The sequence below is a fragment of the Gracilinanus agilis genome, chromosome 5, assembly GCF_016433145.1.
Source record: "Gracilinanus agilis isolate LMUSP501 chromosome 5, AgileGrace, whole genome shotgun sequence".
Taxonomy (NCBI): domain Eukaryota; kingdom Metazoa; phylum Chordata; class Mammalia; order Didelphimorphia; family Didelphidae; genus Gracilinanus; species Gracilinanus agilis.
In genome coordinates, this window is record NC_058134.1 from 111198112 (window position 1) to 111222572 (window position 24461).

Here is a 24461-nt window from a genome sequence, read left to right on the forward strand (position 1 = left end):
AGCAGAAAAAGAAAACTACAAATCAGTATTCCTTATGAACATTGGTGGGAATATCTTAGCTAACAAAATGACTAAAAAAATATTGGAAGGATTATGTTATTGAGTTGAGTTAATTTAAGGATTGATCAACATGATGAATATTATAAATATAAGTAGTCATGTTACTATAGTGACCACCATTCAGGAGATGCTGAAAATTCTTTGACCATATCCCTACAATTTTTACTAATAACTTTAGAAAGCATAGGAATAAATGGACCTTTCATTAACATAGTAAATTATATTTATCCAAATTCAAAAGCATATATTATATATAATGGATAAAAAGGTGTTTCTAGTAGTATTAGTAATAAAGCAAACAGCCCATTATCACTGCTAGTTAATACAGGATTAAAAAGCTAGTTCTAGCAATAAGACAAGAAAGTGAAATCAAGAGAATAAGAAGAAAAGAGGAAACAATTATTTTTGCATTTACAATTCACTTAGGAAATCCTAGCGAGTCAAAGTTAATTGAATTCATCTATAAATTTAGGAATTCCAGGAAATAAAAGAATTTTTCACATTATTATCATCATTTATATATTTAACTAGCAGAACCCATAAGGAAGAACTAGAAAGAAAAAACACCAAATTTTTAAAGAAGTTAAATGAGTTATAGGAGAAAATAGTAAAACTAGAATTAGAGAAATCTATAATCTTTTTTTTTTAAACCCTTGTATTTTTGGTGTATTGTCTCATAGGTGGAAGAGTGGTAAGGGTAGGCAATGGGGGTCAAGTGACTTGCCCAGGGTCACACAGCTGGGAAGTGGCTGAGGCCGGGTTTGAACCTAGGATAGAATTAGAGAAATCTAATAAAAAATAAAGTGAAAAAGAAATTAAGGAGGTGAATAGGAAGAAAAATGAATATACCTTTTTCTCATTGGTGCATAGCACCTATATAAAAATCAACCATAGATTAAGACATAAAAATGCCAAAAAGCAGAAATATTAAATTCATCCTTTTCATATAATGCAATAAAAATTACATTCAATAAAGGACCATGGAAGGATAAATAAAAATTTAATAGGAAACTAATCCTAAAGAATGAATGGGTCAAAGAACAACAAGAAAGCACATCAAAATTTATGGGATGCAGCCAAAGCAGTATATAGATGAGAATTCATACGACTAAATGCTTATATTAGTAAAATAAAGAGTAGATCAATGAAATTGGCATACAACTAAAAAACTAGAAAAAGAACAAATTAAAATTCCCCAATTAAACACCAAATTAAAAATCCTGAAAATCAAAGGAGAGATTAATAAAATTGAAGGTAAGAAAATTATTGAACTGACAAGTAAAACTAGGATCTCGTTTTATGGGGGAAAAAAGATATTTCATTGGTTAATTTGATTTTTGAAAAGAAGAAAACCACATTACCAGTACCAAAAATGAAAAGGCAATGAAGAGGACATTAAATCAATTGTTAGGAGCTATTTTGCCCAATTATATGCCAATACATCTGACAATCTTAAGTGAAATGAAGAAATGTTTATAAAAATCAAAATGATCCAAATTAACATTATAGGAAATAAAATATTTAAATAACCACATCTCAGAAAAAAAGAAATTAAACAGTCCATCAGTGATCTAAGAAAAACTCCTTGGACAAGATAGATTCACAAGTGAATTCTACCAAACATTTAAAGAACAATTAATTGCAATACTATATGAAGTATTTGAAAAAGTAGGTGAAGGAATCCTCCCAAATTATACAGAAATGGTGCCGATACCTAATGCACAAATAGATAACTATAGACCAATTTCCCTAATGAATATTGATGCAAAATTTTTGAATAAAATATGAATAAAAAGGTTACAGCAATATCTCACAAATATCATACATTATGACCCAGGTGGGTTTTATACTAGGAATGCAGCACTGATTTAATATTACAAAAACTTATCAATATAAATGACCATGTCAATCACAAAGTCAACAAATCATATGATTATCTTAATAGGTAATTTTTTACAAATTTTTTTACAAAACATAACACTGTTTCCCATGAAGAAAACTAGAAAGCATAGGAATAAATATAACTTTCTTTAGAGTTATAAGTAGTATCCAAAACTACCAGCAAACATCATCTGTAATGGGGATAAGCTAGATGTCTTCCCTTTTAATATCAGGCATGAAGTAAGGATGCCCATTATCCTCACTCTTATTCCTTAATGAACTAGAAATGTTAGCTAGAGCAATAAGAGAAGAAAAAGAAATTAGATAAGGAAATGAGGAAACAAAACTATCATTCCTTAAAGATGGTATAGTTAGAGAATTCCAGAGGACCAACTAAAATAGTTTAAACAATTAACAAGTTTAGGAAAGATACAGGATATAAAATAAGCATTTCTATTAGAAACAAAGTTGAATAGGAAAACCTAGAGAAATTCTATTTAAAATCACCGTAGACAAAATAAAAACTCAAGGTTTTGTCTTTCAAGAAAAACCCAGGAATGATATGAACACAATTATGAAATTTTCACACAAATAAAATCAGATCTGATCAAGTAGGGAAATGTTAATTGCTCTTGGGTAGACCAAGCCAATAGTAAAAATTACAATCTATTCAGTGCCCTAATTATTTTATTAAACTGCCAAAAATTATTTTATAGAGCTAGAAAAAAAGAGTAACAAAATTTATCTAGAAAAACAGTCAAGAATATTTAGAGAATTAATAAAAAAGAATGTGAAGGAAGGTAGCCTAGCCATACCAGATCTCAAACTTTATTATTAAGTGGTAATCATCAAAACAATTTGATATGAGTTAAGAATAGAGTGATGGATCAGTGGAATAGAGTAGATACCTACTATATAGTAGTAAATGACCATAGTAATTGAATGTTTGATAAACCCAAAGATTCAGACTTTTGGGACAGGAACTCACTATTTGACAAAACCTGCTGGGAAAACTGGAAAATAGTTTGGCATAATTGTAGGAATAGATCAACATCTCACTGTATATATTGTGTTAAGGTCAAAATGGATAAATAGTAAGATAAAGGGTGCCATCATAAGCAAATGAAGGTAGCATGGAATATATGACCGTACAATATAGAGAGCATTACAAGATGTAAAATTGAATAATCTTGATTATATTAAACTAAAGAGTTTTTGCACAAACAAGGCCAGTGCATTAGATTGCCAATACAAGATTAGAAGGAAAGTGGAAAGGTGGGGGGGAAAATGTTTTACCCTAAATACCTCTAATAAAGGCCTCATTTCTGAAATATATATAAAAATGATTCAAACTGTTAAGAATACAAGTCATTCCTCAATTTATAAATGGTCAAAGGATGTGAACAAGCATTTTTGACAAGAAGAAAGCAGTTATCTATGGTCAATGAAAAAATGTTCTTAATTAATCTTGGTTAGAGAAATGCAAATTAAAACAACTCTAAGGAACCATGTCCTACCTATCAGATTGGCTAATATGACAGAAAAAGGAAAATGAGAAATATTGGAGGGGATGTGAGAAAACGGGACACTAAAATACTGTTGGTGGAGTTGTATACTGATCCAATTATTATGAAAGTAATTTGGAATTATACCCAAAGGGCTATAAATCTTTGTATGCTCTTATACAAATACTAGGTCCATTTCCCAAAGAGATAAAAAAAATTGGAAAAGTATCTATTTGTACAAAAATATTTATAGTGGCTCTTTTTGTGTTGGGAAAGGAATGGCTGATAAAGTTGTGGTATATGATTATAGTGGAGTACTATTATGCTCTTAGAAATGACAAATAGGATGATGTAAGAAAAACCTGGAAAGACATGAATTGATGCAAAATGAAATGAGCAGAACCAGAATATTGAACATAGTAACAGCAGTACTGTATGATGATCTTGGTGAATGACTTATCTGTTCTTAGCTATATAGTAATCCAGCATAATTCCAAAGGACTCATGCTGAAAAAGGCTATTCACTTCCAGAGGAAGAACTGATGGAGTTTGAATGCCAGACCCAAAGCTGTCTTTTTTTTTTTTTAACTTTATTTTTTTCATGTATTTTTGGTCTATTTTCTTTTACAACATGACTAACATGGAAATATATTTTGAATGATTATACATTTTTAACCTATCAAATTGCTCACCATCTCAGGGAGGGTGGAGAGGATGAAGGGAAGGTGAGAATTTGGAATTCTTTTTTTTTTAATGACTGTTAAAATTATTTTTACATTCAATTGGGGAAAATATTTTTTTCAAAAGTTAAAAAACATTTGTTAGTGTACTAACAAGATGATTAAGATGTATGGAGAAACTATGTGAATGGAGATATTTTAATTCTTACAAAATTAGGCAGACCTAAATAATTCGAGGAACTAATTGCTGCTCATGGTGAAATCAAGACAATATAATTTAAATGATAGAACCACCTAAATCAATGTTCTTATTTAGTGCTATATTAATGAAACTACCAAAGGGAATATTTTGTAGAGCCAGAAAAAATGATAACAAAATTCATGTGGAAGAACAAAAGGTCAATAATTTAAAGAGTAATAATGGAAAGAAGTGGGAAGGGTAAGTATTGCTATTTAGGTATTATTAAAATGACTTGTTTCAGGTTAAATAAAAAGAGGCTGATCAGTGGTACAGATTACGTATATAACATACAGAAACAAACAGTAGCATAGCATGTCCAGACATCCCAGTTACTAAGGGAACGATTCAGTGTTTGACAAACACTACTGGGAAAACTAGACAGCAGTCTGACAGAAAATAGGCTTAAACAAACATCTTGCTATATGCCAAAATGAGTTACAAATAATTAAATGAATGAGGTATAAAAATAAACAGGAGCCAGGAAGAAATTACCTTTTAGAGCTATAAAGAAAATTCACGACTAAGCAAGTAATAGCATCGTACCAGGTAAATTGGATAATTTTTATTATAAGAAATTTAAAAGTTTTTGCACATAAAAAAGGATGCATACTCTTTGATCCAGTACAAAATTATAATAAAATATAAAAAAATACAAAAAAATACAAAAAATATATAAAAAAAATAGCTGAGCCTTTTGTGGTGGCAAAGAATTGGAAACTAAAGGGAAGTCCCTGAATTGGGGAATGGCTGAACACATTGTGGCAGATGATGGTGTTGGGATATTATTGTGCTGTAAGGAATGATGAACTGAAAGATTTCAGAAAGAGCTGGAAAGAGCTACATGGAATGACTGATGCAGAATGAAATAAGCAGAACCAGGAAGACATTGTACACAGTAACAGCAATACTGTGGAATGATCAGTTGTTATAATCTTTTGCTATTAATACCAATACAATGATCCAGAACAATTCTGAAGGACTTATGACAATGAATGCTATCCCCTCCAGAGAAAGGACTGTTGGAGTAGAAATGCAGATGAAAGCATATCATTTATCACTTGTTTATTTGGGTATATGTTTAAGGTTTTTGATTTTATAAGATTATTTACTTATAAAAATGAATAATATGGAAACAGGTTTTGCGTGATAATACATGTATGACCCAGATTGAATTATTTGCTAACTCTGGGAGGGGGGAAAGAAAAAGGGAGGGAGACAATTTGGATCATATAACTTCAAAAAGACATATGGGGGAATTTGTTGTTAAAATAAAAAAAATTTAAAAATCTAGTTTTCACACAAAGAAATCTAATATTCAAATAAAAAAAGAAACATAACTGGGAAAAAATTTTAGCAGCAATTTTTTATAATGATTTCATATCTGAGATATAAAAGGAACCAATATATATTATAAGATTTATAAGTGTTTCCCCAATATATATTTGGTTTGTACATGTGAGCAGCATATTTTCAAAGGGAAAAATCCAGGCTATCAACAACTTGTAAAGATTCTCTAAATCAATAAAAATTGAGAGAAATGAAAAGAAAAGCAATATTTAGGTTCCATCCCATACCCATCAGACTGGCAAAAATGACAAAAGAAAATCACAAATACTGGAGAAGTGATAGGAAAAGAAGTCATTTATCGTACAATTGAGAGAGCTGTTCTTTGGACCAACCATTCTAGAAAGCAATTTGAAACTATGGCGAAGAAGTTGCTAAATGACATACCTGTCGAGCCAGTCATACTGCTATATTAAAGAAATTAGGGTATGTGGGGTGTGCAGGAAAACCTAGAAACTCTGCTTTGAATGTTTATGAAGCCCTTTTTAGGATTTCTCATCTATCTTTGGGGTTTGCCTGTCACTCAACTCTTTATCTGTGGCTTTGTCTGAAAAAAAAAAAAGTCAGGAATATTAAAGGAATCAATGAAAAAAAATGTGAAGGAAGGTTGCCTAGCTGTACAAGACTTGTTAAGGTCTGAAAGCCCTCTCTCCCTTATCCTATACATTATTAACATATACAGGTACAGAGCCACCTGTTGGGGAAATAATAATTCACATTCATATTTCATTGTCTGATTTTAATTTTATTTTTATCTCATTATTTTATAAGTTCTCTTACATTATTTTATATAGAGAGCTTGATTTGTTCCAGATACTGTGCTAATGCTAAGTGCTTCACAATTATTATCTCTTTTAGTCCTCATAACAACTCTAGGAGGTATTATTATTATACCCATTTTACAAACCAGAAACTGAGTCAAACAGGACTTAAATGATTTACCCAGGGTTGCACAGTCTGAGGTCAAATTTGAACTCAAGTCTTCCTGACTTCAGTGTTCTATCCACTGTAAAATCTAAATATCTAATATTTGTTGTGAAAAATAGAGTGATTGACAGCCTATCACACTAGCATGCAAGCTCCAGTCACACAGAACTGCTTGGTTTGAGACCAGGAAATATTATACTCAAAAGTTAAGGAAATTTTAGCCTCCAATTTTGGTTGACTTTTTTTTTTTTCCACTTTTTTATGGTCAAGAATAAGCTAAAAGTCTAGAATCTGGAAGTCAGGGGACAAGTCTGGATAGAATAAGCAAATGAATCTCAAAAGCTAAGGCAACACATGATTAGAAATTCAAAAGGCTGGGTGGCTGGGTTTCTCTTTTCCCCCTTGGAGGTCTCAGCTCCCCTTAAGATGTCGTCTCTTTGGGAATGACTTCCAAATGTCCTTCACAGCCCTTTTTTCTCTACTCAACTCTGGTCCCACATAGCCTTTCTGCCTGCTAGAAATCTCTTCTTGATAGTTCTAGTTCTGTTCATCTCTTTGCTTTGCTTTTAGAGATCACTTATATTTCTTTATATTCTAGACCAGTGATTCCCAAAGTGGGCGCCACCGCCCCCTGGTGGGTACTGCAGCAATCCAGGGGGGGTGGTGATGGCCACAGGTGCATTTGGGGGCGGTGAATAACTGTAAGAGGGCCGTGATAGTAATATTACTTAGTGCCAGGGGGCACTAAGTAATATTTTTTCTGGAAAGGGGGGGGTAGGCCAAAAAAGTTTGGGAACCACTGTTCTATACATTTATTGCATGTTGGGGTTTTGTTTTGCACACCATAATTTTGTTATATATTCATTTTCTAATTATTGGCAGTGTAAGTTGCTTTACATCTCTTTACAATCATAAATGAGGTAACTATGAAGGTCCTGGTGACTGGGTCTTTCTTCCTTTTTAGGATGTTTTTTAGGATAAATTCTTAAAAGTAGAATTGCTAGATCAAAATATACAATAAATTTTGTCATTGGTGTTGCACATTGACATTCTCTGAAATATGTGCAGCATTCTTCAGGCAGCTCTCATCAATATTTATATTAAGAATTAATTTAATAGACATTTATTTTTTATTTCTTTCTTAGTTATCTCTGTTTTAAATTTCTCATTTTCATAGTGAGTTAATAGAATGATTTCCATTATTTGTTTTTAAACTCTTCTTGCCATAGTATGAGACTTGCTTTTATAAATTCTACTACCATGTTACTAGGTAATATGTGTCATATTTAAATCTGATATACTCGATTGAGAGCCAGGCCTAGAGACGGGAGGTCCTAGGTTCAAATCTGGCCTCAGACACTTCCCAGCTGTGTGACCCTGGGCAAGTCACTTGACCCCCATTGCCTACCTTTACTTCTCTTCTTCCTTGGAGCTAATACACAGTATTGTATTGAGAGAAGGTAAGGCTTAAAAAAAATAAATAAATCTGATATGCTCTCATTTTTCATAGAACCTTTTAGAAAATAACAGTGGCAGAATAAGAGGTTATAAAGGAGCTTAGGTCTTCAATTCACCATCTTCCCCTCATTAATGGGTTAAAAAAATTAATGAAAATGGGAAGGAGAGAAAATAAATGGATCAGCTTTTTCAAAAGTAAATAGTCTCTTATATAAGGAAAAGTAAAGGACAAGGAAATGAGCCATCTTTAAAGGAAAATACCCTCCAATGTTGTGAATGAAATATGGATTAAAACATCCTAAAGAAATTACCAGAAGGAAAAAAACCTCAAATTATCTTCAATAGTGGCTCAAGAAATACACTTGGACCTGGTATAAAGCACATAAATTTGAATAATAAATAAAGGAAATGAAAGAGCAAAAAATAGAATTAGAAGTTGATGGATTTAGAGTCTAGTGGGAATTTTAAGAATCATAGGATGATAATTTCAGATGAGGAATTGAGACCTCTGAGGATTAAATTACTTTCCCCAAGTCATGGTGATAGCAATAGCCAAGGTAAATGAGTCTTTCCCCTGTAGTAAATCACTTGAAAAGGTCCTAAAGGAAGCAAGATAATTTATATCGTTATGCTAGCATACTGATAAAAATAATGATTTATAGAGTTCATCAGGTGGTCTCATAGACAATGGATTCAATTCACCAAGAGTCATCTGTTAAAGGGGATTCTATAAGCTGTAAAGAATAAAAACCTCACTTAGCAAGAAACCACAATTCAAAATCTCACAAGATTATTCATTAATCATGAGAAACCACAGAAAAGCTAAGATGGTATGTCATGACCTGAAAATGTCTTTCAAAGGGAAAGGAGAGATAAATAGGTGAGGAATTTATTATGAATATCATTTAGGTTGAGTAAAAATCTAGAACCATTTCTATGATGTTATAGAATCAAAAGATGAGGGGAATATAGAATTAGCTAATTAGAAAGAGGCCCAAAAATCCATGGGAAGGAACACCTTTAGAAGTGGGATTGACCAAACAGGAAAAGAGGCACAAAATCTCACTGAAGAAAATAAATTTTTTTAATTTAATTAAAAAAATTTTTTATTGATTAATTAAGAAAATTTTTCCATAGTTACAAGATTCATGTTCTTTCCCTCCCCCACCATAACCAACATGCAATTCCACTGTGTTTTACATGTGTCATTGATCAAGAGCTATTTCCATATTATTGATATTTGCACTAGGGTGATTGTTTAGAGTCTACATCTCCAATCATATTTCCATCGATCCATGTGATCAAACAGTTGTTTTGAAGAAAATAATTTCTTAAAAGTTAGAATTGGGCAAGTGGAAGCTAATGACTCTATGAAACCCTTAAGACAAAGTCAAAACAAAGAAAAATTAGAAGAAAATGTGAAATATCTCTGGAAAAATAACTCAATTCTCATATCAAAATCTGGAGTTATAGAACCAAAAAACAGGTCAGATGAAACAATTTTCTAGCCCATGACAACTTACATGTTTGTCAGGAATGGTCTGTCTCACCAGAATGGTAATTGGGTGGGCCTGGAGTGCCAGGTAGACCAGGCATGCAGGTCATGCAGGTCATGCAAGTCATGCTCCAGCAAGCCAGCAATGGGCTTTGGAGGCAGCTCCATTGGTGGCACAGTAGCCCACTGATGGTTAGGGGTTTGAATAACTGGTAAGAAGGAGATTTTAGGGCACTCTTTGCTGGTACTTGTTTTAGGACCCAATTTCAGTGCCCATAGAGAGCTCTGACCTGAAAAATATATCAAGGAGAGATCACTTAATAATTATTGGAAGGGGCAGCTGGGTGGCTCAGTGGATTGAGAGCCAGGCCCAGAGAGGTCCTGGGTTCAAATCTGGGCAAGACACTTAATCCCCATTGCCTTGTCCTTACTGTTCTTCTGCCTTAGAACCAATACACAGTATTGTTTCTAAGATGAAAGGTAAACAAAACAAAACAAAAAAGCAAAAAAAAAATTTATTGGACTATCTGAAAGCCATGATCAAAAAAAGATCTTAGACATCATATTTCTTTTTTTTTATTCTCCAGTAATATTTTATAGTATTTCTCCTCCCAATTATATGTAGATATAATTTTTAACATTTGTTTTCTGACATTTTGTGATTGAGGTTCTCTCTCTCCCTCTCCTCTCCCTTCCTAAGATGGCAAACAATATGATACAGGTTATACATATACTATCATACAATACATATTTCCATTTTCCTCCTGTTGTGAAAGAAGACATATGTCTTACATTTAAGAAAATAAATAAAGAAATGAAATAAAATGGAAAATGGTATGCTTCAATCTGCATTTAGGGTCTCCAGAAGTTCCCTATGTGGTGATGGACAGCATTTTTCATCATGAGTTTCTTGGAGTTGTTAGACATCATATTTCAAGAAATTATCTAAGAAGTCTGCTTTGATATTCTTGAACCAGAGGGTAAAATAGATATTAAAACAATCCACTAAAAACCTTCTAAAAGAGACCCTAAAACGAAAACTCTTAGCAATAGTATAGCCAAATTCCAGACCTTCTAGGTCAAAGAGAAAATATTTCAAGTAGCCAAAAAGACATAATTGAAATATCATGGAGCCACAGACAGTATCACACAAGATTTAGCAACTTCCACATTAACAAAGTGGAAGGCCTGGAACATGATATTCCAGAAGGCAAAGGAACTAGGATTACAACCAAGAGTAACCTACTCATCAAAACTGAAGATAAATTTTTATGGGGAAAAATATTTTTTTGATGAAATAATGGACTTTAAAACATTTACCATGAAAAGACCAGAGATTAATAGAAAATTTAACTTTTTTAAATATGAGACTAGAGAAGGATTAAAAGATAATCATGGAAAAGAAATCACAAGGGAATTTATATTCTCATATGGGATGATGATACATATAGCTCCCCAAAACTTTATCATTAGGGCAGTAAAAAAGAGTTTATATAGAAAGATGGCATGGTTGTGAGTCAATTTTGTTGGAATGATCTCCAAAAAAAAATGAAGGCATGATGTACTGGAATGTGCTATGAAAAGTAAGAAGGAAGAAGAATGAAGGAAATTATCTCACCTAAAAGAGATATGAAAGAAAGAGCTTTTACAGTGAAGGGGAAGGGAGGTGAGGTTGTAGATAACACTTAAATTTTACTCTTATTGGAATTGGCTCAAAGAGGCAATTAACATACTTAGTTTGGCTCAAAAATCTCTATTACCCTAAAGAGAAGTAGTAGGGAATGAGGTAAAGGAAGGACAGGGTTTGATTAGATCAGGAACAGAAGTAGTAGGCAGAAGAAAGTTTGTTTTTCAGAAGGTCATTGAAGGCAAAATATGAGCTAATATACATGTAACCTACCCTATTTAAAAAAAATATTTATTTCCATCCTTTTTCTCCATCCTTTCTACCCACCCTCACTCATTGATAAGTCAAGCATTATTATATCAATTATACATACATCTTCGATTTAGATAATATACCTGTTTTTGTTGACTTTAAAAAATATAGGTAAAGAAAGATATTTCCTTAACAAAATAGAAAGCATTCATTTGAACCCAAGAGATAACAGTGTTAAAGCCTGTTTCAAAGGTAGAATAATGCTGTGGGTTTTGAAAGAAAAAAATTGTTGCACCAAGGAGGGACCTTTGAATTGGACTGGAAGCCAGTTTAGGGGAACACGGGAGCTGAGGATCTGGGACAGAGTGAAGGTTATTTTTTCCTTATCAAAGACCCCTTTTCTCTTGGCTTTCCTCTTCTTTCTTTTATTTTTTTAAACAACAGAGCACTAAAGGTAGAGCTTCAGGCCATTTCAAATGAGTCTCAGTGCATAGTTTTCAGTTCCCTATTCATTCTTTCAACTTGTCCTGAGCTCTGGGGGTGGTATGGTACATAAAACTTTGGTGTTATTCCTAAGCATGAGTAAATTTGTGACAAAAACCAAATCAGTAAAATGAGTTGCCCTGTCTGAGTCAATTCGTGCAGGCCAACCAAAACTAGGTATGATTTCTTTTTAAAGTACTTTGGCAACAAACGCTGCTATTGCTCTAGCAGTTGGGAACACTTCTGGCCATCAGGTTAGCTGGTCTTTTATAAGCAAAATTTTTAATGTCCAGCCTTTGGCAATATAATGAAAACTATTTGCAGATGTCCTATGTAAACCACAGGACATCCACCAAAAGCTTTTCCACGAAAGATATGCTGGGTCTGGCAGGCTGCACACAGTTTAGAGGTGATGTTAAATTATGCCAGGGGCTATCTGTACTTTTTTCACAGAATCTACAATGCCTTGGTTCCAAAATGAGCTTTTTATGGATGGATTGAAAGATTTGATGATAAAAAGTTCTAGGAAGTATTGGTTTTTCTTAAGATGCCACCCATACTCTATTAATTTGTTTTGCCTTAAAGTTTTATTTCCATTTTTTCACCTTTTTTCATTATATTAAAGGGATAAATCTGAGTCATTGATAATTGCCAAATTTAAGACTGATTCAGGGCCTTCTATAGCAGTGAGTTTTGTAGCAGCATCTTCCCGGTGGTTTCCTCTAGAGACAGGGTCAGTTCCACCTGTATGGGCAGAGCAATGTACAACAGCCAGGGTTTCAGGTAGTTGGAGGGCAGAAAGAACCTCACTGATGATTTTAGCATTTGCGATAGTTTTGTCAGCTGATGTTAAAAATCCCCTTTGAAGCCAATGTGACATATTCAGCATGACATATTCTGAAGGCTTATTTTGAATCAGTGTAGATTGTTGTTTTCTGCTCTCTTGTCTCTTAAAGAGACAGAGGGAAAGCTTAAGAAAATCTCTTTAACAACAGTTTTTGTAATAGAGAAGCTTTTCCACTCATAAAATATTATCACAGAAGTGTTTTTAAACAAGACTGTTGGCTCTTACCATTATTATTCCAGAGTCCTAGAAGTGTTACCTGTAGCAATAAAATAAAATAAAAAGTCATAAAGAAATTAAGAATTGTTTAAGATGTTAAGATATTTCTATTTGTAGAAGTATGTTTTATTTGATATTTTATTTGAAGAGTTAAGTAACAAAACATTCATTGAAATGATAGAGAATTTCTATGAAATAACAGGATATAAGGTAAATTTACAAAAATCAGAATTCTGTATATAAAAAATAAAATGAATAAAATGTGCCAAAGATTTTTTAAAAACAAAAATTAATGATGACAAATTAAAAAGCAAGAAATTAACCTATCCAGACATTGTTACGATTTTAATAGTGGATTTAAATAATTAGATGCTCATTATTCATTGTTAGGTTAAGCAAGTAGATTGAAGTTGACAGTACTTTACAAATTAACCTACTAACAGTCCTGTACCTGTCAAAATACATGGCATCCTTTAATGGAATAGTGTTGGAAAAGCTCATATGAAAGAAGAGGCCAGGAATATGAAAGAATATTACAAAAAAAAGAAAAGCAAAGGAACTTGAGTTGCTAGACCTTGAATTATACTTTTAAGGGGTAATTAACAAAATTAGATGGTACTAGATTTTTCAAATAAAAGGATAAGTTCAGTTCAGTCATTAAAAAGATACTTTCTAAGGTTAGATTAAATCCACAGTAAATTGCAAATGGAATCTACAGAACTCTCAAAAGGAAGAATCCTAAGATTCTCTCTGCTAAAACATGTTATAGGTATGCATGACAAAGTTAAACAAAAAAAAAAGAAAAAGAAAAAGAAAAAATACTTCAACCTGCTGAAAGAATCACTTACCAAGGAATGAAAGTCCAGATCATAGCAGACTTTTCAGGGAGGACAGTAGACATTTAAAGAAACTAGAATACAACATATACAAGTAAGATACAAAGGCCACAAACCTACAGTTGTTACCCACAACAATTCAGTATACTTTTTGGAAAGTGATATTTAAGAAAAACTCAGGAGTTGGAAAAGATTACAGTGAGACATATGCTCTTCCTAGGCGTGTTCCCTTTCAACTACAGTCAAGTTTTTTAGACTAATAGACAATTCCTCCTGTTCGGGTCAGGATAACCACCAGCAAGTAAAATGTAAGAACCCATAGAATATTTTATTGACTGGATTATTACACATTTTAAAAGAGTGTTTTAAGGAAATAGAGAGGAAAAGGAGAAAGAGAAGGGAAGAAAGGAATTTCAAGATAAAATTCCTGATATGAACAAATAGGAAACTTGAATTAAGAATGCTACATGGCTATTAACATAAGACAAGATGTTTATTCAAAGTATTTCTTAATTGTGTTTTGGTTAATAAGAAAAATAAAATATATTCATCTTGCAATAGAATTATGAAATACGAATCTAGCATTTGAAACGCTAAATGCAAACTGATCAAATTCTCTAATAAACAAAAAAAATCACAGAATTTAATAAAATTTATGTTCTAACAATGCACTATTAACAGCAAGTAAATTTAATCCAGAAATTTAAAAAGATTAAAAATTTAATCCAGAAATTTAAAAAGATTAAAAATGAAACTGCCTAAAATTTTTTTAAAAATCATCACCCATAATACATATATAATCCATTGGAATTGCTTATTAGCTCTGGGAGGGAAAAAAGGGAGGGAGGGAAAATGAATCATGTAACCATGGTAAAATATTCTAGGGGGGCAGCTGGGTGGCTCAGTGGCTTGAGAGCCAGGCCTAGAGATGGGAGGTCCTGGTTCAAATCTAGCCTCAGACACTAGCTGATGGGCAAATCTCTTAACCCCCATTGCCTAGCCCTTACTGCTCTTCTGCCTTAGAACAAATACATAGTATTGATTCTAAGATGTAAGGTAATGGTTTTTTAAAAATCAGTTATTTAGAATATATATTTTAAATTTTATTTATTTAGAATATATATTTTAAATTTTTTAATTTTAATTTTATTATTTTACTATTTATTTCATTTTAGTTTTATTATTTCGTTTAATTTATATTTATACATTTTTAAATATACATATTCTAAAGAAATAAATTATAAAAAAAATCATTTTCGGTCTTAGAATCCATACAATGTATATTGGTTCCAAGGCAGAAGAGCCATAAGGTCTTGCAATGGGGGTTAAGGGACATTTCCACAGTGTCTGAGATCACATTTAAACCCAGGACCTCCCACCTCTAGGCCTGGTGCCAAAGTGATGCCCCCAACTGCCTAAAATTTATCATGCTATGCCAAAATCATAACGAAGAGTGATACTATTGATATTAGATAAAATATTAGAAAGCAATAAAAGAAATAAATGGGGGGGGGGGTGGAGTGAGGTTGTGTTTTTCTTTATTTTAGCTTATTTTTCTTCCCTTCAGTATGTTTGAGGAATATATAAGAAGCCTCAGTTCCTTTAACTGTTGCCCGACTATCTTGCCAGAATACTTTCCTACCCGCTCTTTTTTTTTCCTTTTTCTTTTAAGTTGTTGGAGGTCAGTAGAATGTCTAATGAATATGTTGTCATCGAGTTCCGCTTTAAAAGTACTATGAAAAATTTTGAAGTTCAGAAGATAATGAGGAATCAGAACCCAAAGCTCTGGAATGAATTTCAGAGGTTTGTAGCCCAGGGAAATGCTTGCATGAATAATCGGCCACAAGTAGGGGGTGGGGGGCCTGGGCCAAGCTCTCTGCCATTATTCTTCTCACTTGGCCCTCACCACCACCTTGGGCGCTGGATGCCATTATTCCTTCCGGTTTACAGATGGGCCACGTGACTTGGCCGGGCTTCCCCAGTCCTTGACCTCCGCCTATCCTGGCTTTCTAAGGCGGGTTTTTGTGCTCTTATCTCTCTGGCGCCCCCTAGAGGCCGAGGCGCTCAAAATAAACACCAGATGGAGACCTCCAAGAGCCATGCTTCCTCCCTAGAGGCCGATGTGCTTGGCAACGCAGATCCCCTACAAATGGGTGTCTCTGGCCAGTTTTTCCCCCACTGTGCAAAATTCATTTCCAATAAGTTTTCCAAACTTCTGTTTGGGCTCTAAACCCAGTGTCTGTCGGTGAATTGATTAAAAGGAAGCTTAACGCCCAGTTAAATATTAGAATGGGGGGAGGGGGAGAGGTGGGGGCGGGGCTCAGTAGATTGAGAGCAGGACCTAGAGATGCCAGATCCCGGCTTCACGCTAGGTCTCACCTTTTTCCCTTTAGGAAGAAGAGGATGATGTTGAGCAAGGGAGAGGAAAAGATATTATTTCATGCAGCAGACCCTACCAGGATGAGTTCAATTTGCACTTTCAATTTTGACTACAGTTACCAGTCACTTCAGGAAGCAAAATATGGGAAAGGTTTGTCCGATCTGTGTAAATCTTGGTGAAAATAATAGCTGATATCTGTCTAGCACGGACATGTCGACAAAGTGCTTTATGTCTATTTTCCCCATTTTATTCCCGCAATAACCCTGGGAGGGAAGTGCTGTTGTGATTCCCGTTTTAAAGATGAGAAAACGGGAGGCAGAGCGGCTCCCACAGGTAGTGAGTGTCTGAAGCTGGATTGAAACTCCGTTTAAGTTCGTCTTGACTCCGGGCTCAGCACTCTGTTTTCTGCGCAACCTAGCTGACCATCCTGCCATGTTCTTTAATTTATAATCTTTGAATTGTCCCAGGCAAGGCGGATTCCAGTGACCCGTTTGTGTCAGAGAGAGGACCTGAGAGCATAGCTTTCTTTCTCTGAGAGTTAACGTGACATGCCCAGGGTCACACAGCTAGTAAGAGTCTGAGACACAATTTGAACTTAGGAAGATGAGTCTTCCTGACCCCAGGCCATGCACTCTACCCACTGAGCCACCTAATCCTTATGTATACAAATTAAGTAAAGATTTTTATTACTTATTTACTTTTATTATTTATTCCAATCACTCCCAATCATTTAATTATTTATTTTGGTTGTTTTGTTTTAATGAATATGAAATATAATGTGAGTAATAAAATAAAATATAAAAATACTATTTTAAAAATTATTAATAAAAATAAAATGCTTTCCTCTTAAAAAGTTATTTTAATTTTTTTAATTTATATTTTAAATTTAATTTTTAAGAATAATTTTTTTATTCATCTAGCCATTCCACTACCTCTCATTAAGTAATTTTTTTTAACCTCAAAAACAAATGCCCCAATATATGGCTCCATCATTTATTAGAACAATATGTTTCTCTTATTCTCCCTGCCCCAGATTTCTCTCCTCCATACAGTGCCTAACAATTTTCCTTCATTGGAGAGCCTTCCCCTTATCCAATGAGCTGCAAAGCCTCCCGGTTGTTTTGTTTTTTAAACTCTTACCTTCTGTCTTGGAGTCAATACAGTGTATTGGTTCCAAGGCAGAAGAGTGGTAAGGGTAGGCAATGGGGGTCAAGTGACTTGCCCAGGGTCACCCAGCTGGGAAGTGTCTGAGGCCAGATTTGAACCTAGGACCTCCTGTCTCTAGGTCTGGCTCTCAATCCACTGAGCTACCCAGCTGCTCCCCTCCCACTTGTTTTTAATGATCCAATAGCAGTCCCTCTGGTTAGCCTGCAAAACCCTTCAAGACCAGACCTCTACTTTGAACTCTGGGATCCAGAAAAATTAGCCTTTTTTGTCATTTCTTATATACATCTTTCCCCTCCCTGTCTTTGTCCTTGATCGGCCTCTTACCTAGAATGAATTCCTCTCCTTTCCCCCACCAACAAGGGCTAATTCACCTTGTACAGGTGTCTCTTCCACATGGCAACTTTCCCAATGGAGTTTCAATATAGCATGGGTTGGCTTGAGAAAAGAAATGGAAACATAGGGGAGTTTTGCAGAAGCCAATGATATACAACAAGGCAAGCAGACAACACAGAAAAAGTTTAGAAACTCAGAAATGCATAAAACGACAAATAGTATTGTCTGATATCAACATATTTTTAATACCATAAGTATACATAATTTCTTTTTAAAAGTTAAACTAAGTAAAAAGTTAAAGTTTTCAAAAAGAATGTGAAAGTCATCAAATGACACACAATAACTAGAAATGTAAATACTTTAAAAATTCCACAACTCATAAATGCATAAAATATATATACTATTATGATCTTACCATGCTATAGTTTCAGTATTATTCTCTTGATATTTATTTCATTAAAATTTGTTTCATATTTATTTTATTTATATGCATATATATTATTATGCTTTTACCATGCTGTATTTTCAGCATTATTCTCTTTAAATTTATTTCACTGAAAATTTATTATATTCTCTTGAAATTTATTTCATTAAAAATTTCATTTTTATATTTATGTATTTTTATATTTAATATTTACATATACTATTATGCTCTCATGCTATATTTTCAGTATTCTCTTGAAATTTATTTCATTAAAAAACTATATTCTCTTGAAATTTACTTCATTAAATTTTTTTGTATTTACTTTATATTTATATTATTTATTTATATATTTATTTGGAATTTATTTATGTCTGTACTATTATATTCTTACCATGCTATATTTTCAGTATTATTCTCTTGGAATTTATTCCATTACAATTTTTCATATTTTATATTTATATTTATTTATATTACTTATTTTATATTTATTTTTAATATGCTTTCATGCTCTTGCCGGGCTGCATTTTCAGTATTATTCTCTTGAAATCTATTTCATTAAAATTTTTTTATATTCTCTTAAAATTTATTTCATTAAAATTTTTTCATATTTTACATTTATATTATTTATTTTATATTCATTTAATATTTCTATATGTGTATATATTATTATGCTCTTGCCATGCCATATTTTCAGTATTATTCTTTTGAAATTTATTTCATTAATTTTTTTTTATATTTATATTATTTATGTTTAGATTCATTTAACATATATATGTATATATACACTATTATGCTCTTAATATGCCATATGTTCAGTATTATTCTCTTGAAATTTATTTCATTAAGTTTTTTTATATTTATTTCTTATGTATTATATTATATTTATATTATTTATTTAGATATAATACTTTTATGATCTTACCATGCTGAATTTTCCATATTAATCTCTTTTTATTTTTTAAAAAATTATTTCATTAAATTTTTATATTTACATATTTGTTTTTCATGCAGTTTTTAAATTAAAATTGGCCTACATATAGCCTATGACCAAATTTAGCCCATATTTTATAATAAGGTTTTATAAACACTGCATAAAAGAAAAAAATTCAAATTTCTACTCTGGTAAAAAGAGAAGGCTAAAACATTTTACATGGGTTTTGTACTCCAAACTCCCACAATGTGGAAGGGATACCTGAATTTATTTTTTCCGTACTTACTTAAGTACATATTGTCTCATGATAAAATGTTTGTTCCTTAAAGACAGGGACTATATCCTTAGTGCCTAGTGTGATGCCTCATAAACTTTAGGCATTTAAAAAATGTTTACTCTTTGTTTAATTGATTGGTGATCATACAGATAACAGAATAGGGACTGGAACCCAGATCTCTAACCCCAACTCCTAGTTCAGTACTATTTCCATCATTTTGTGTACTGGTATAAATAAGTAAATCTGCTAAAATAGATTAAAATGTTATCCAGTAAAACCAACTTCCTTGTTGTTGACCCTTCATTTCCCCACTCCAGGGATTTTCCTTGACTATCCCCCATCCCTAAGATGCTCTCCCTTTCCATCTCTCATTCCTCACTTCTCTAGCTCAGGTGTCAGCTAAAATTCACTTCTAAGAAGCCTTCCATTAGTGCTAATTATTGTCTTTCCTCTGTTTGTTATTTCCAACTATTCCTGTCTTTCTTGGTTATATGTAATTGTTTGCAATCTGCCATTTTACTGAGTTTTTTTCTTTGATTCTTCCACTATGACCACCCAACACTTGACCTATAATAGGCTCCTATCTCTAGGCTTTGCCACTCTTATCTACTGAGCCACCTAGATGTCCCTATGGTAGACTCTTAATAAATGCTTGTTGAGGGGGCAGCTCAGTAGGTAGGTTAGGTCCTGGCTGTATGACCCTGGGCAAGTCACTTAACTCCCATTGCCCAACCTTTCTTAATCTTCTTCCTTGGAACTAATACACAGTATTGACTCTAAGATGAAAGGTTCTAAAAAAATGCTTGTTGACTTGCTTTGCCTTGGGTATAATATTTCTAGTGAGACTCAAATAAGATAATAGGTGTGGAAGTGGTTTTTAAACTGTGGATTAAATGAATCAAATTAAAATGTATTAAAATATCATTTGAACACCAGTGGTAATGATGAATGTGATTTCAGGTTGTATGGAAACTTTGTGGACTGAATCCACCAAGTTGCCATGTGTGAAAACTCTCCTTTCCAAAATCTCCCTCATCCTTGTTTTCTTCTGGTCATTCCTAGGTATTTACTTTGCAAAGGATGCCAGCTCTTCCCACAACAATCATAAAAGCAGTTCCAAAAAGAAGATTATGTTCGTAGCCCAAGTCTTGGTCGGAATAGTTGCTGAAGGAAAAGAGCCCTCCACTCACCGCCCTCCAGAGCTTACCATTGTGGACAATATAAACAATCCCTCCATTTTTGTCATTTTTGATCCATGTCAGATTTACCCAGAGTATATCATTGAATATACCGATATTGATAAATCCTGTAGCATTAGCTAGGAAGGAAAAGAAACACGATCATACTCCAGATAATGAAATGATTCTGTTCTTTAGAACCAAGGTGTCTAGAATAATGATGAAACTTTATGCCCAAGCCCAATTATCGGGTACAGAGCATCTGCTCCCAAGTCTTTGGTTAATATGATTTTCAGTATTTTCAACAGCAACACCATGTCTATTGTTATTGGCATGGTTGTCTGATAACCATTGCAGCACTACGTCCCTAATATATACTGTATGGGGCTAATTTGTGCCTATGTTAAAGTCAATTTAAAATAATTTGGAAAATGTTAGAATAGCAGTTGAGATATAGACATATAGTCTGATGTGTTTTATCCCCGAGATATTCCAGCCTTAGTGCTGAGATCCCAAGGTTTCAAATTCTGAGAATGATTTTTATTAAATGTGCTATTGTAAATGAATAGTTATAACTTCTATATACATGACACATTAAAATTTAAATCTGTGAATCAGAAAATAAAATTCAGAATGTGTTGGAAAGGGAGATAAATAATCAGGAAAAATAATGGAAAATTTCTTCGAAAAGATTGCAGCAAAAGGTTATTACTGAAAATAAGAGATAGGAGCCAAGCATGGTAGTGAACTCATATCTTTGCTACGGGGAGGCTGAGGATAGAGAATGGTTAGGTATTGGCACTGAGTTTGGCTTTAAAATGTGCGCCCCTGAGAGTAATGGGCAGGGATTTCTAGGTTGTTATGGAGGGTGAACTAACCCAGGTCAGAAATGGAGATTCTGTACTGATCTGTAATGGGGATTGGATTTACCAGTAGCCCCCAAACTTCAAATCTATAATAATGATAGATCCATACTTTAAAAAGACTGAAAGGAAGAATTCAGTAAATGGTGGGCATAGGAGGCAAATAGATAAAAACAAGTCATCTATACATGAATTTTCAAGAGGGAATTTGATTAGATGACTTTTAAACATCTAAAACATAGTCATTAGTCAAACTTCAGAAATTATCCTTGAAAATTAAGAAATAGAAACATTTTTCAATTTTTTATTAGACAGCAATATAGTTATAATATTAAACCAGAGGATAAAGCCAAGAAAAAAGAGTATATAGTAATGTCACTAATGAATATGAGTATAAAATTTTTAGATAAAATCCTAGCAAAAATGAATCATAGCAATATCTAAAAAATTACTCATTGTGATCAAATTGGATTTTTACTAGAGATATAAAGATGGGTCCAAATATTAGGAAATTGGTTAGCGTACTCATATCAAAAACTACTTTGAACAACATGACTGTATTTATTTTGCAATTTATTTTGTTTTATTTGTTTTATTTTGAATATTTTCTCATAGTTACATGTTTCATGTTCTTTCTCACCACTACCCCTCCGTAGCTGACGCACAATTCCACTGGGTTTTATATGTATCATTAAGACTTAATTCCATATTATTCATAGTTGGGCTAGAGTTATCATTTAGCGTCTACATCCTCAATAATATCCCCATCAGCCTATGTGTTCAAGCAGCTGTTTTTCTTCTGTGTTTCTCCTCCCACAGTTCTTCCTCTGAATGTGGCTAATTTTCTTTCTAAGTCCCTCAGACTTGCTCTGGATCCTTGCATCGCTGCTAGTAGAGAAGTCCGTTATGTTCGATTATACCACAGTGTATCAGTCTCTGTATAATGTTCTCCTCTTTCTGCTCCTTTCACTCTGCATTAGTTCCTGGAGGTCATTCCAGTTCACGTAGAATTCCTTCAGTTCTTTATTCCTTTGAGCGCAATAGTATTCCATCACCAACAGATACAACAATTTGTTCAGCCATTCCCCAATTGAAGGGCATACCCTCATTTTTCCAATTTTTTGCCACCACAAATAGCACGGCTATAAATATTTTTATACAAGTCTTTTTCTTTATTATCTCTTTGGGGTATAAACCAAGCAGTGCTATGGCTGGATCAAAAAGCAGATAGTCATTTAAAACTCTTTGAGCATAGTTCCAAATTACCATTCAGAATGGTTGGATCAATTCACAACTCCACCAGCAATGCCCCAATTTTGCCACATCCCCTCCAACATTCACCACTTTCCTTTGCTGTCATGTTAGTTAATCTTCTAGGTTTCAGGTAATACCTCAGAGTTGTTTTGATTTGCATTTCTCTCATTATTAGAGATTTAGAACACTTTTTCATGTATTTGTTGATAGTTTTGATTTCTTTATCTGAAAATTGCCTCTTCATGTCCCTTGCCCATTTATCAATTGGGGAATGGCTAGATTTTTTTTTCTACAATTGATTTAGCTCCTTATATATTTGAATAATTAGACCTTTGAGTTTTTTGTTATAAAGATTTTTTACCAATTTGTTGCTTCCCCTTTAATTTTGGTTGCATTGGTTTTGTTTGCACAAAACCTTTTTAGTTTAATGTAGTCAAAATTATTTATTTTACATTTTGTAATTTTTTCTAATTCTTGCTTGGTTTTAAAATCTTTCCTTTCCCAGAGATCTGACAAGTATACTATTCTGTGCTCACCTAATTTACTTCTAGTTTCCTTCTTTATACTAGAGTATGTGATGTTGATCTAGACCCAATCTCTCCCATATTGTTTTCCAATTTTCCCAGCAGTTTTTGTCAAATAGTGGGTTTTTGTCACAAAAGTTGGGTTCTTTGGGTTTTATTATAGACTGAATAGACGCAATTTAAATCCAACCTCAGACATCCACTAGCTTTGTGACCCAGGACAAGTCACATAATCTCTTCAGTTTTCTCATTTTTTAAATGAGAATAATAGCACCTATCTCCCAGGGTTTTTATGAGGATTAAATTAGATAATATTTGAAAAGCACTTAGCATAGTAGTTGGCACATAGTAAGTACTATATATAATTTTTAGTTATCATCATTAATGTCATTATTAAAAAGCCTTTGAGAACATACAATGGCCATTAATGTTTTAACCTCCCCAACAAAGCTTAAGTATTAAAGACCTATTTTAATATTATTGATAGAGTCAACATCCTGTATTACCTACTACAATAAACTCAAAATTATATGCATAGCTAGAGGAGAAAATTCTTTACCAAACAAGGGATAGAATTGATCACACACACACAAAAATAGATAATCCCTATTACATGAAACTTAAAAACTTTCAAGAAAACAATCAGTGCAGTTAGAATGAAAAAAGAAAAGGATTTTCTGGGGAAAAAGAAATATTTCCCTTAAATATCTCTGATAAGGCTTCAATACCAAAGATATATAGTATATTACTGATATATTGGACAAAAAGCCAGTAAAATATTGAAAAGAATTGGAAACTATTAAGAATAAGAAAGATTGCTCCAAAACACACATAATTAGAGAAAAACAACTAAAAACAATTCTGATGCATCACCTTTACATCTAGGATATTGGCAAAATAACAAAAAATGGGGCTAATCTATGTTGGAGGGGTGGGGGGGAAACGGACATCAATATGTTTGCTGAAGCAAAGAATTGGTCCAACCATTCTGGAAAGCAATTAGAAATAACACTAAAAAAATTTCCTATATATATCTCCATTGTTTTGACCCCAAAATCACTGTTGGATAACTTCCTAAAAGAAGTTTAAAATGAAAAGAAAGGCTTTATGTGCTCAAAAATAGCTTTTGCATCACTTGTTGACAGCAAAAAGTTGGAAACAAAGAGTTGGGAAATAGCTAAGAAAATTGTGATATATGAAAGCAGTGTAATAAATGAGCATCTATTAAGCATCTCCTCTATATATCAGACAGTCCTAGGCACCAGGAATAGAAAATAC

The 24461-nt window shown here is 33.1% G+C and overlaps 1 protein-coding gene across 1 annotated transcript in view; it reads left to right on the forward strand.

The window, feature by feature from the left end:
- ZC3HAV1 (zinc finger CCCH-type containing, antiviral 1) overlaps positions 1-21977 on the forward strand; it is a 118844-nt gene extending 96867 nt beyond the window's left edge. The window contains exons 12-14 of the mRNA XM_044679009.1: positions 15525-15655; positions 16246-16382; positions 20427-21977. Coding sequence (XP_044534944.1) covers positions 15525-15655; positions 16246-16382; positions 20427-20686 — 528 coding nt within the window. The 3' untranslated portion in view covers positions 20687-21977. The remainder of the gene's footprint in view (positions 1-15524; positions 15656-16245; positions 16383-20426) is intronic.
- The last annotated feature ends 2484 nt before the right edge of the window (positions 21978-24461 follow it).